At 42.3% G+C, this 14882-nt stretch overlaps 1 protein-coding gene across 6 annotated transcripts in view; it reads right to left on the reverse strand.

The window, feature by feature from the left end:
* PRDM11 (PR/SET domain 11) overlaps window positions 1-14882 on the reverse strand; it is a 73638-nt gene that overhangs the window by 42880 nt on the left and 15876 nt on the right. For 4 of the 6 annotated variants that reach the window (XM_029582957.1, XM_029582955.1, XM_029582956.1 and 1 more), the window contains exons 2-5: window positions 9475-9607; window positions 7770-7894; window positions 6820-6923; window positions 623-885 (exon numbers count right to left, since the gene is read on the reverse strand). In XM_029582957.1, the coding sequence (XP_029438817.1) occupies window positions 623-885; window positions 6820-6923; window positions 7770-7894; window positions 9475-9516 (534 nt within the window). In that variant the 5' untranslated portion in view covers window positions 9517-9607. Of the gene's footprint in view, window positions 1-622; window positions 886-6819; window positions 6924-7769; window positions 7895-9474; window positions 9609-14882 lie in introns of those variants that run through there. The other 2 variants (XM_029582960.1, XM_029582958.1) reach the window with 2 other exon arrangements.

Raw genomic sequence — 14882 nt, forward strand, 5'->3', positions numbered from 1 at the left:
CAGAGTCTCAAACTTCATCTTGAAAAACAGGGTCGCCTTAGCCAGGGGTCAATGGTCTGTTCAGTCCTTCCCTCCCTGGTCTGTTCGCAGCAGCGGGACAGCGTCCCCCTCGCACCCCCTCCGGATCCCTTAGCCCACCCGCTGCTGGCAGGACCAGAACGGGTGTTGCAGTTGCTCAGGAGCGTCCTCGCTCCTTCCCTTCCAGGGCCTGACTGGCAATCTTAGAACCACGTGGGGGCAGCCGCAGTGCCCGCTGTCGTCCTGCCAGCAGCGGGTGGGCTAAGGGATCCAGAGGGGGTGCGAAGGGGAAGCTGTCCTACTGCCACCGGCCTCTTTCTAGCTGCTTCAGCTGTGTCTTCAGCCGAAGCAGACCGGGGAGGGAAGGAGTGAAGACTGGGGATAGCCTCGACTTATCCACAGGTCATAGCAAATTTCTTAATTTTGGGGCCAAACGCTGCCCTCGATTTATCCACGAGTATATGCGGGAGGTTCAGCAGAATGAAAATACCAATTACTTCTGCTCAGCAGCCACCAATGAGTGGACCCTGAAGAGGACTGGAATACCGCGGTCACATGATCAGTGAATCAGCTTTTCCCACTCTGGAAAAAGGAAGGGACTCACCAGCCACGAGAAGAAGCCAGCCGACTTGTCCTGGCTGGAGATCTGCCCTTCATAGGGGCCGAAGATGTGTCCTTTCGGAATCACCTCATCCATGCATCGTACATCGCTTTCCCCACTGGCTTCTTTTACCACCTCAATCCCCGCCGGCACTGTCAGCGCTGCTCGCTCCGGCACCCCAACTGGCACAGGAGTGTCCGATACAAACACGGGGGGACCATGGTTGGGGCACTCGTCTACAAAGTACTCCTGGCAGGCCTCGCAAACTGTTGGGCAGGAGAGAGGGCGGCATTAATTCAGAACAGAAATCACCGTGACAGCGATACTGACACAAGAAAGGAGATTCTTCCGCCTCTTTTACTAAAGGGAGAGCAGAGTTTGTGCTGGAGAACCACTGCCAGACTCACAAGCCTGGAGCCCTCATCAAATAACTAAACAGAGAACCAGAAGTGAGGAAAGCAAGGTCACTAAACCCCAAAGTAGAGTATTTTAATTCAAAGAGAAAGACTATTGTCACATGCACCATGCAAAGGAGAGCAGCCTGTAATCGCATGTGCCAGGGAAGACAATAACAAAACTACAACCAAACCTAACCATCTTCCAAGGTTCAAGAATTTTTATTGTACTTTAATACAAAACTGATTAAAATAGACAACCATTTTGTTTTGTAGCGATGGCATACGGCGCATTCTGTCTCCCCTAAGTGCAGCGCGCTGAATGAGGAGCACTGTACTTACTTTTTCACCGGCCCTCATGACTGCTGCATGATTTACAGCTCAAAGGATGCCACATAAGCAATCTGACAAGCAAAATGTTAATTTAGTGGCTTTAGAGAGAAGGATCAAATACTTGGGAGAAGTGTATGCTGTGGCCTAATACAAATAAGGCACATTAGAGAGTTTTCTTGGTATCGCACAAGCAAACAGCTATCGGGAGCCCTTCTGATGCACAGATTTGGCTCAAACTTGGCCATGTATGGTACAACTCCCAGACATTCAATTGCCTACAAAATTTCAAGCATTACCTGTGCCAAGGAGGTATAGATACAGCAAAAGGTGCTCAGAACTAATGAAATGCACCCGCAAGTTAACAGTTTAAAACATTCAAGCACATCAAAGAATTCAATATTCAAAAATATATCTAAATTATGCTAGCAGGAAAACAAGGGTAGTTTATATCATACAGAGGCTGATAAAATATAGAATTCATAATAAGATCTTGTGCTTAATTCATAAAATCATTAATATTGGGAGGCCTTGACTTGGCGCAATGGTGTGCATTTACACTCCTCTATATGCAGTTTGCTCAGCAAACAAAAGCTTACTGGAGGTCCTCTTCATTCATCATGCATAGCTCGGTAACATAAGAGAATGAGCATTCTCTGTGACTGGCCGGCATGTTGGAATACAATCCTATTTATCATGTACATTTAGGTGAATGAGCATTCTCTGTGGTCGGGCCGGGATGATATGGTAGAATGCAATCCCCTCCATTCGTCCAGCACAGTTAGGAGATGTTAGGAAAAAACCATGCTCTGTGGCCGGGATGATATGGTGGAATGCAATCCCCTCCATTCATCATGCACAGTTAGGTGTATCAGCATTCTCTATGAATGCAATGCCAGAACATTGTCCTTCTCTATGAATGCAATGCCAGAACATTGCTCCTTCGCCGTGCGCCAAAGGAGCGTGACAAAGGGGCTCGCCCCTTTGTGCGCCCCTTCGTGCAGCCCCGAAGGACTTCATTGAATTTTTTTTCCTTTGAAACTGGACCTCTTCAACCACCCGCTCTCCCAGCCATTTATAACTTCCTCCTGAACACCAGGGCTACTGCACTGAAACTACCCAGATGCCAGTTCATTTTTAGTATCCAGCATCACTACTCCTGCAAAAGCGCTCTTAACACCCGTTTATCTCAGTAGGAACCACCAATACACCCAGCCGCCTCCCAACTTTCTCACACCCTTTCACCCGACATCATTTCTGACTCATCCAGCTTACTCCAAGATGCCTACAACAACTTCCAGACACCTCCAGCAATAATCTAGACGCCTTCCCAGCATCCATCCAGTCGCCTCCAGCAACTCATACAAAACCTACCCAGCATTCTGTCAGACTTCCCCAGCACTTAGCTAGGCATCATTCTTCATGTATAACCTCGCTATCCCGATCATTTACAACCAACGGAGAAACCTCATAAAAAACCACACCACTCCCAGCTTCATTCAAAAAAGAATAATTCCAATCATGACATCACCACTGAACCAACTTCTGGGCCTCACGCTTCTCTCCTTAACCCTGCTGAATGCACAATCACTCTCTAAAAAAACTCATCTCCTCTACGACTATCTAACAAAATCACAACCGGACTGCTGCGCAATCACCGAAACATGGCTGAAACATGAAGACATGGCACTAATCAACCAACTCCCTACACACACCTACAACTTTTTCTCCATCCCCAGACTTAAAAAAAAGAGGCGGCGACCTACTATTAGCCGCAAAAAAAGAACTAGGGCTATCTCTACAGATTTCAACCTCATCCACCTCACTCGAATTCGCCTTATTCAAATCTAAACACCTGCAAATCTGCCTTACCTATGCCCCACCAGGAAGCCTAGAATCTGACCCGTCTCCGTTAATTGAACTCTTAGCCAAACATATCAACACAGAGACCCCTGCTATTATAATGGGAGATTTCAACCTCCACGTAGATAAAACCCCTCAATCCTCCAGCTGTGAAATCTTTCTCACCACCCTTAAATATATGGGCTTCAAACAAATCATAAAAGGTCCGACACACAAAGCGGGACACACACTGGATTTAATTTTCATAAATGAAAGCCTTACCCGGCCTCAACTACAACTTGCACCCCAGTCCTCTGGCCGGACCACAGGCTGATCTCGACAACTCTGAAGCACACCCAACCCATTCGCCCACCATTACAAAAAACCACACTCCAATTCAGAAAGTTATGCAACCCAGAAACCCTTAGCCCACATCTAGCCATGGCATTAGACAAACTAGACCTCACGGATGTCAACTCAGCCATGTCCTCCTGGATCAAAATAATGAAGAACGTAGCAGACCTAACGTGCCCTGTAACTACCAAAGCCCTCCACTCCAATTCGAAAAACAGGAAACCCTGGTACACCCCCCAACTAAAAACCATGAAACAAGAACTTAGAAGACTTGAACATACATGGCGAAAAATCTCTTCCTCATCAAACCTGGGAGCTTACAAATCTCTCATGCACCACTACCAGACAGCCATCCTCCAAACTAAAAGAGATTTCTTCTCACAGAAAATCCACCACTTCATCTTCGATCCTAAAGCCTTATTCTCTCTCGTCTCATCTCTCACCAAATCGTTCCCCATGACCATCCCGGTCGATCAAGCTGCTAACAAAGCCACAGAATTAGACATTTAATTCAAGAAAAAGATCACTGATCTGATCAGACCTTTAAATATAAACAATGCTCCTCTTCTTCCACCAGCCTACTATTTACATATTCAACAGAACACAAGTCTGGAAACCTTCAAACCGACCTCCTCATTAGAGATTGAAACAGTCCTAAAGAAACTCAAACCTGCTGCACACCCCACTGATGCCATCCCCCCCCCCCCCCCAACCTACTCATTGCCATCTCAAAAACTGTCGCCAAACCGATTGCCGACATCATCAATTGCTCTCTAATGCAAGGCGTAGTTCCGGACCCTTTGAAACTCGCAATTCTAAAACCACTTTTGAAAAAACCCAACCTGTCTCCAGACGACCCCGCCAACTATCGCCCGATTGCTAAACTCCCTTTCATTTCCAAAATCTTAGGAAAAATAGTTAATAAGCAACTTTCGGAGTATCTGGACGATAACAAAATATTAGTCCCATCTCAGTTTGGCTTCCAAAAAGCCCGAAATACTGAAGCTCTCTTAATCTCCCTAACAGACACTATACTTATGAATCTAGATAAAAAACAACCTGGCCTACTCATTCTCCTCGACCTATCAGCTGCATTCGACACGGTGAACCACTCAACACTCCTAGACTGGCTATCTGACATCGGCATCAAAGGCACGGCTCTCAACTGGTTCAAGTCCTTCCTACATAACAGATTTTACAAGGTCAGAATAAACAATAACGAATCACACCCAGTCTGCACCACTCTAGGAGTTCCTCAAGGCTCTTCCTTATCCCCCACCCTTTTCAGCATTTATCTTTTACCACTCTGCCAGCTCCTCACCAAACTAAAATTAACTCACTACATCTACGCAGACGATGTGCAAATATTCATCCCGGTGACCGAATCTCTACTAAAAACTATAGAATTCTGGAACAACTGCCTCCAAGCCATCAACAAACTTCTCGAGCCTTAACATAATCCTTAATTCCAATAAAACCGAAATACTACTCGTCTCACAAGACGACAGCTATGCAATGTTGAACATTCACCCTACTAGTCTACCATCCTTTTCTACTCAAGTTAGAAAACTCGGACTTATCATGGACAATCAACTAAACCTAAAGAGATTTATTAATAACACCACTAAGGATGGTTTCTATAAACTGCAAGTCCTAAAACGGCTCAGACCACTCCTCCACTTCCAAGACTACCGTTCAGTACTCCAAGCAATCATTTTCTCAAAAATTGACTATTGTAATTCTCTTCTACTCGGCCTCCCAGCTTACACCTTAAAACCCTTACAAATGCTTCAAAATGCTTCAGCCAGGATTCCGACTAAGTCCAATAAAAGAAATCATATTACCCCCATCTTGAGAAACCTACACTGGCTCCCAATCAAATTTAGAATCACTTACAAAGCACTAACAATCATTCATAAATCCATTCACAAGCTCATTACACTGGATCTCACTATCCCTTATCGACCACATATATCATCAAGACCAGTGAGAGCTGCTTATAGAGATACTCTCCTCGCCCCACCCATCAAATCTTCTCTAAATAAACGATCTCTATCTACAGCAGGCCCGGCACAATGGAATTCTCTACCTCCAGAACTCTGGCAGGAACCTTGCCCGATCACATTTAAAAAGAGACTCAAAACTTGGCTATTCGAACAAGCTTTTAACTTATGCCAATAATTCCCTCTTACCACACCTATCGTTCATACAACCAATTCCATCAAACTCCATCAGATTTGAGCTTAAGTTCAGAGTCCAAATCCACAAACAACAAATCCAAATATGTACTACATGTACCGAGACTTTAATTCATGCCAATATACACCTAGATCTTTAACCAGATTAATTTAATCTCTACAACAGACTCCTATTACTTGTCTATTTATTCACTGCACGTTATTCCCCAGTTACTTTGATCCTAGTTTATCTCCCTTGTTCTATGTAATTGCATTCTTACATGCCTGTTCAATGTTCTAATGTAAACCGAAATGATATGTAACTCTGCTACATGAATTGCGGTATATAAAAATGTTAAATAAATAAATAAATAAACATTTAAGATTAACATCTTATGAAAATATTTTTTAAAAATGATTGAAAATCGGGCTTTTTGGGCAAGGTTTTAATGCAAGTGCTTCATAATAAAGGAGGGACCCTCCAGATGAAGGAATATGCAATATGTTACTGTTCTTCTTAGGATCAAGCAGGGTTGATAACTAAGGATAGTCTATTACTAAGACAATATTATGTATGTTTTATTAATTGTAAACTGTTATGATTGTTCCAGACTAGGTTTATTTCTAACCAAAAAATTAAATAAATAATGAAAGTCCTGTCCAATGGGCAGTTTATTGTCTGCCCGCATGCACAGCAACGACGTGTGTATTTTTACCTGCGTACTTCTGTAGATATTTCCAGGGTGGGGTTAGCTTGGGGGACAGAACTATGTGGGTAGTTTGGGTTATTCAAAACTATGTGCAGGATGTTTTTTTGCTTAAACAAAAACATCCGCATAAAACAGCATGTGCAGAGAAGTGCAGGCACATTTGAGGGAACAATAATGAAAGCAAATCCCGCGAGTGAAAACTACCTGTGGGGTTTGTCGGATTGTGAACAGTTTCATTATTGCCTCCATAAAGAATGGAGAGATATCAGCTGTGTACTTTAATATGTGGTTTCAGATTTTTTCTTCGGGTCCTTTCAACCTCATGCAGGAGTCGCACAAACCCTCTCTCCTCTCTGTCCCTCCCACCCTTTCACTCCATCCGCTGAACTTACACCAAAAGTCCACCTGCTGGAAGCTCTTGCTCATTATCAAATCCCGCTTCCCCTTCAGTTTTTTGGGCTCCACTTCCATGAACCGATGATCGACCATCCCAGAACTGAAAGAAGCAAAAGCACAAAAAACATGGATTTTGTCAGGAAGAAAAGTAGAAAACAGACAAATTCTTGACGATCAGGACTGAGATGCAGTGTGGGAACTTCTCTACTGGTCAGGTGTACGGCCTTTTTGTAGTGTTTTGGGGTTCGGGGGCAACAGCAAGGGGGCGGTGCAAAGCAGGACTGAGGTGCGTCAGCAATGCTGTGTGTGTGGGGCCTCAGTACTGGGAAGAACAGTGCATTAATCTCTTTTTCCCATCTCTTAATGACGTGTCAGTCCGTGTACATACTAACAGAAGGGAGGTGATGTTACAGGCACGAGAGGAACCAGGGACATGATGGATGACAGAAAAAAAGTTTCTACTACATCTACAATTTTCTAATAAAATAAAAATGTGAGTCAGTTCTGAAAGGACGTTGTATCCCATAGGTACTGAATAATCTTTGAGAATCACGCTGAGCCAACGGTGCCAAATAAATATTTTACTGCCAATTCTTTTGAAACTATTTAATTCTGCTCTTCTGCAATTCCCCTGACTCACGAGGATCATCCATGTCTGAAATTTGTCAAGAATTAACTCATATAGAAAGGGGTCCAATTAGTGTGTGTGATGTCATTTGTGACATTTCGAGCGACCAGGACCTGTAAGGGAAATCTAACACTCTCTTGTGGTCAGGCTGTTTGCACAGAAACTGCGAGGCAGTAAAACCTTGATACTTTTGAAATTTTACAGATTGCTGGGGCCTTCTTTCTATTTTGTACACAGCTTGCTGAGTTGGGTGCGACATCTGGGGTCACAGCAGAGAGATGCAGTGTCTGAGAAGGGCACGGAAGAGAGAGCCCTCACCACTGCTGGGCATAGTCCTCTTCATGGCGTGGAGAGCAGGCCTCGGTCTTCACTGTCACTATGTCCTCCATGGCTGCCGGGGCATGTAACGAATAGCACTCTCTGACATTTTCATTCATTCTGCTCTGAAAAGAGAAAATAAAATACCATGTAGGACGAATGAACTAACATTGTCTTAATACTACTGAAGAAGAGAAATACATCCTGCCCAAGATGAAAGGTCCTGCACTACTAACATCACATACAGCTTTCCTGGGGCAAGGCTCCTTCTACTCTATAAAGTTTCCCCACTCACAAATCTACTCCTACTGTTTGGGGTAAGTCACAAACTTGGACTTCTAGCTCCTCCCAAATCCACCCTCCCACTGGGGCGCTAATGCGACGCGGTGCGCAGCGGCTAGCGCATGGCTTAACGTGCATTTTGGACACGTGGCCATAACCCAGATGCAATACGGGGATTAGTGCATCCTGGAAACAGGATGCTGGGCTTGATGGACCCTCGGTCTGACCCAGCATGGCATGTTCTTATGTTCTAATAGCGCTCATCACGTATAAATGCATGCAGATGAGGCGATTTGCTATTAACCCCGATGCAAAACCTTTCCTGCACAGCCTATGCACCCACTGCAACGCGGCTAATTTTAAGCCAACCCAGGGCTGATGTAAAGGTAAAGCACGCTCAAAAAAAAGAAAAAACCTGCTTCCTGTGATTCTTCCTAAAAGTATCGGCATGATACTAAGCAGGAGGAAGCAAAGAAAGCAGATTTAGGTAAAACAAAAAGGTCTTTAGAAAAAAACATTCTGGCTGTCCAATATGCACACAGAAAATACATGGTCCAGGCCATGCATGTGCCGGGAGCAGGAGAGAATGGACACTCGTAGATTGAGCGTTCCTTTTCCCAACTCACACTGACAGCCACCTCTACCGTGCACCCGATGCGGAGGCACTAGGGACGAACATTTTTCCTTAGCGCAACCCCTCATTTAAATATTGCATCACACACCCAGGAAAAAAGGCACTGAACACAAAGCGCCTCTTTTCTGCACATAAATATTGCGTCGGCCCCACTGAGATCAACTACGTAGGAATAGTTTTAGCATCCTGATTCTTTAACCATAAGGGCAGAAATCTGGGGGTTATTCAGTGTGGCTTTGGTATTGTGTGTGTTCATGTGAAAAACAAGTGAATTTATGTATTTATTTATTCCAGTTTTGACTCATATTTCCAAAAAATGCTCAAGGTGAAAAACACAATTATACAAATTGAAAACAATAAGATACAAATCAAACAATAAAAATACAGTGCATTTTAAAATAAAGCAAGAACATATAATAAATAGGCCAATAAAACAGCAATATAATATACAGGATAATATCAACATGATAGATAAATAAAACCTTACCCTGAGCACCATTTTGGCAAAAAGGCAAGAACATTAAAATTAAAATCAAAATCAATATAGAATAATAATCTGCCAAGAAGTAAAACAAATGCAAATAAAACTAAAGAATACTGATAAAATAAAATTTAAAATAGTACAATCAAGTAAAAATAACCAAATAAATTCATCCTGGATCAAGTCCAATAAAACATACTAAAATAAAATAAAAGTATCCAAAAAGGCACACTGTAATTTAACTAAAGCTGCCTGAGGAAAAACCAAGTCTTTGATAGTCCTGTAAAGGTGAAATAATCACTACTTACACAAATGTTTTTTGGGAATGAATTCCATAAGCGTGGCACCATTCAACAAAAGGCTTGCTTCCGGGTTCCCGTTAAATTTGCTTTGGCCAAAAATGGAGGGGCATCTAAAAGCCTTCTCTGGGCAGAGCTTAACCTGCAAGAAGGAACATAAAAGCATATATTGGGTTTCTAGCTGTATGGTTTTATTTGGTCTGGGCCCTCGAGTGCTAAAATCTTCAGTTGGGCACAGAAATGAACCAGCTGACTGTACTTCCTGAACGTGCTACCATTCAGAACACACACAGCCGCATTCTGCATGAATCGTAGTCTACGAGTAAGCCTCATTGGTAAAGGGCATTACAACACATAATAGCGGCTAGAACTGCTCCATTAAAACAAGACTGAACGGGCAAAACAACTCTTGACAGTCATTGTACTTCAGACTTCTATAATTAAGGAAAAATTGAACACTCAAAACTATAGAGGGAGCCATCCAACCCTGAGAGGCTACTCAGGCCCTGAGCACTGGACATGGTAATCTAGAGTACTTCAGTGGTCTTAATTGTATTCCTGAACAGAAAGCTATCACTGCTGCTAAACACGGATTCAGATTTTCCACTCATGGATAAAATCTGTGTAGAGCTGGACATCATCTACACAGAGGTGATATTTTATTCCTAATTTCTGAATAATTTGTCCCAGCGTTGAATATATAATAAATATATATACTTAAAAACTCAGGTTTTCAAACAACCGACAAGAGATCTATATAAGAAAGAGACAAGTTCAACTCTAAACATTCCTCAAACCCCAAAGAAATACCCCAATGAATAACACAAATAATACCCCAAAGAACTCATCAATTCAATTTCAAATCCTTGGCAGTCCAAAAAAAAAAAAAAAAAAAATCAATACCCAAGCCTATGTTTTTATGCCTATGTTTTTTTATGCCTTTGCCTACATTAGGCTTTATATATTGTATCTATGTTATATTCTCCATATATTTATTTCCAAGTTATTTCTTCCTGTTCATTGTAAGACAATTACTTGTCACTGTTAAAGTTTAAAATGTAAACCGAATTGATCAGTAATTCTGTTATTGGAAAGTCGGTATAGAAAAGCTATAAATAAATAAAATAAATAAATAAATATCAAATAACATGGTAAAACTGAACCTTAGTGAACACCACAGCTGAGAGGCCAAAAGGAAATCAAATAAGCACCTTTACAAAGCAGGAAGCGTTTCAAGATTATGCCCTCAATCCCTGCTCCCCAGAGTGGACCGATCCGGCTGCCTGTACGAGTCTGCCCTTTGGATCTAGGATCCCCTAAAAGCCTGTGAATGTCAGCACTGGAAAGATTACACAAAATCATATTTGTCAGGCAGGGTGCCACAGAAAACGGAATTATTAGTAACAAGACGTGAAAAAGGAAGACTTAAAATGTAAAGGAGGAAATGAAGAGGAGTGGCCAAGAGAACCCAGGGGACTCCCAAAAAAAGAATAAAAGTTAAACAAAGCCATGGCCAGACAGCTATAAAGAGCAGCAGCCTGCAGAAGAGAAAATGCAGCTGAGCAACAGCTGGAAATATCAGTCATTAATGGCAGAAAGCAGTTCCCAAACGGAGAGAGGGGAAAAGATCCCAGTGGGCATCGTCCAGCCTGCTGCTGACGCACGGAGAAGCAGAAAATCAGTAAGAGGCCACTGAAGCTTTGTCGGCCCATCTTCCAGAAGAGAGAGTCAGAGGTGAAGGAGGACGCAGAGTGGACTGATCTTGACATTTTATAAAAGTGCTTATCCAATATGTGGGCATGCATCACGTGTGCAAAGGCATGGGAGAGGTTTGGACTTACTGCCTTTCAGAAAGTATATAAAGATCTAACTGGGCCAAGAAATCATTAAAAGTACAAAAATAAAAGTAAACTGAAAGTACCAAAGGCAACTAGGAGAGATTCTTCCATTATTCCTGTACAGTTTTTTTGTTGAATCTTTTCAGACATATTACCTTTCACCATTCTAGAAATAAAAGTATGTTACATTGAAAAACATGACATCTATATTGTGAGTATTTGAAATCTATCTTCAGTCCTTCAGATTGCTTATCAGCATGGAGAGCGTTTTGGACGCATAGATTAGCACCAGATGCATCAAGGAGATTAAATGCATCCCAAATGTGCAGCCGATAGCGCCCATCACATCTAAATTCCATGTAGAGAAGGCTATTTACTACTATCCACAGATGCGGGAAATTGCTGGGCGCTAACGCACGCTTTTCAATGTGGTAAATTTAACTCCAGCCCTGGAGATGCTGTAAAGTAAATCTGCGAGTCAAGGGCTCATGAAAAATAAAATATGGTCCTCTTATTTAGTATCATATTGACACTTAAATTAACGGCTTACAGTGTTGAAAAAGAAATGTATATTGGCTTGATTTAAAAACAAATTCTTCTGGCCGCATAATTTAGAAGCTGGGGCGCTTAGCTATGGGCGTCTTCAGCAACCTCAGGAAAATAACAAAGAACTCGGCCTGAAGAAGCAGTGAGATAAAAACGGACGCTCGGATTCCGCACCCGATGCTTCTGAGCGCTAAGGATGCACAATTCTCCCCTAGCGCACCCCCTCATTTAAATAGTGCATCAGGTGCCCAGGGGACGTGGCTGCATGCGCATTAGGAAAACAGGCGCTCAATCCAAGCGCACTTTTCAGTGCGCATTTTATTGCATCGGCCCCAGAATGCACAAACTGTTACAGAAACACTACTGATATTTCTTACTCAGCTTGAGCACAAGCGCTCAAGACAGGTCACAGCTGGTTACAAAATAAATAAAATCATCCTCCTACCACATAAAACTTATCTCAACTAAAATACACAGACAAAATACCTTTCTTATTAGCAACAAGCTACAAAATAAACTTTATTTGAATTTACTTAATAACATTTGCTTTCACTGACAGAATCATTCCCTGCTGATAGTCCCTTGTTGAAAGCAGATCAGCAGATAAGAAAATGCCATACTGGGTCAGACCAAGGGTCCATCAAGCCCAGGATCCTGTTTCCAACAGTGGCCAATCCAGGCCATAAGAACCTGGCAATTACCCAAAAACTAAGTCTATTCCATGTTACCATTGCTAATGGCAGTGGCTATTCTCTAAGTGAACTTAATAGCAGGTAATGGACTTCTCCTCCAAGAACTTATCCAAACCTTTTTTAAACTCAGCTACACTAACTGCACCAACCTCATCCTCTGGCAACAAATTCCAGAGTTTAATTGTGTGTTGAGTGAAAAAGAACTTTCTCCGATTAGTTTTAAATGTGTCATACGCTAACTTCATGGAGTGCCCCCTAGTCCTTCTATTATCCGAAAGAGTAAATAACCAATTCACATTTACCCGTTCTAGACCTCTCATGATTTTAAACACCTCTATCATATCCCCCCTCAGTCGTCTCTTCTCCAAGCTGAACAGCCCTAACCTCTTTAGTCTTTCCTCATAGGGGAGCTGTTCCATCCCCTTTATCATTTTGGTTCGCCTTCTCTGCTACTTCTCCATGGCAAGTATATCTTTTTTGAGATGTGGCGACCAGAACTGTACTAAAATTCTAAGCAATCTCTTCCACCATGTGGAATAATCAGTAATGTATCTTCTCCATATTCAGAGGCAGAAAACAGAGCAGCACAGGTGTTTGCTTTCCTGTCCCAGTAACACCTCAAGGAAAGCAGTTAGAATCAAAATTTAAAACCCTCATACTTCTTCTTCGGACCCTATTCCTCGGGCTATGCGAGGGGCTATAGAATGTAGATGTGTCCACAAAAAATTTGGAAGGATCCAGATCCATTCCTTTGATAGCTCATGGTACCTGCCACTCAAGTCAGGCCATCGCTGCCTGAGTGGAAGAAGGAGACACAATCTGCAGTACACTGACTGCTGGGACTAATAAGATAACAGCAACATATGAAGCCACAAGCTGGGAATTGGATCCAGAGATGTAATCACAGAACCCATGAGATGGTGATACTTCTACACACCCTGGGGAATTCCATGAATTAAGTTTCCCACTTGAGCAAACCATTTACTGACTCTCTCTTAAGTCAGGAGACCTCTGCCTACCCTGATATCAAGACAAACCTCCAGCAAACCCAGAAACTGGGAAGGCACAGGATTTCCTGTAAAGCTCATCACACAGCCTAAGACTCTGAAGACCTGAGCCCCTTTGGACAAAGTCAATAGACACTTCTTAGTCTTCAAAGACCAAGACATCAAGCAACATAAAGCTGAGATGAATCCTTCTGACCCCTAAGTAAAGGATGTCACCAAGGCAAGTCAGAAATCAAAAGTGAAAGTATTTCCCTTGAATACAAAACAGGTCCAAGAGAACCTCTAGAGATCTTCCCCGATGGGAGTTTGACAGAAGCCTCTAGTCCAAGGAAGAAAGAAGCTCTTTGTGCCTCAGTGCCAGACTGAAGGAGCAACGGTTTCAATATCGAAGTGAGGAATCCCAAGACATCTGATGATCCCTTCTCATAGGAAGTGCTAGAGGAGACCATCTTTTACTTTCAGAACCTCATATAGGTGTATCGAGCTAAACCGTGAACCTTGAGTGGTACTGAAACACAGTTAAACTCTGTTATGATCCAGGCCTTGCTTGACCATTCCCATAAGAGAACCTGGGGGTCACAGACCAGGCCTTTGGTTAACCAGATCCCAAAGGGAATCCTGGAAGCCAAAAATCCAGGCCCTGCTCAACCAGCATCCTTAAAGTTGTCACCAGTGCACCTAATTCTTAAGAGAAAAAAAAAAATCCTTGGAATGTACTGATCCCACGAATTCCCATCCAATATTTAAACTACCTTTTGCGATGAAGGTTGTTGAAAAGGTAGTCTTCGTGCAGTTAAGTGATTTTGCTGAAAATGTTAATGCATTCCATCTGCAGCAATCAGGTTTTTGTAAACATTTTAGTACCGAGGCTACATAATTGTTCATAGTTAATGAAGTTAGACTGAATATTGATAAAGAAATTGTTTTGGGGTTTCTCTGCATCTAAATGTAATGTATAAGATTTAAGAATTTAAAAATTTGAAAATCTTTTTCTAGGGACATTTTTGCATAAATAATTTGTACGTCTGCATCACATTGGACTCTCTTGTTTTGTTACCATTTCTCTTACTGACTCGATTAAAATTTTAGGGATAAATTTAGATAATGCCTTATCTATATCAAAGCAAGTGTCTCTTTATCTTTTATACCCTTTAGATGATTTGCATATTGCCTTCTTTCTCAGGTAAATCAGACTTAGTAATGCTGTCTTGTGCCTTTGTTCTATCACAAATTGACTACCATAATTCTCTGTATACAGGCATCACAGAAACTAATCTGAAACAAATCCAATTGCTTCAAATTACTGCAGAACAATTGTGTTTGGGGCCTCCAAA

The sequence above is a fragment of the Rhinatrema bivittatum genome, chromosome 17 (genome assembly GCF_901001135.1).
Source record: "Rhinatrema bivittatum chromosome 17, aRhiBiv1.1, whole genome shotgun sequence".
NCBI classification, from domain to species: domain Eukaryota; kingdom Metazoa; phylum Chordata; class Amphibia; order Gymnophiona; family Rhinatrematidae; genus Rhinatrema; species Rhinatrema bivittatum.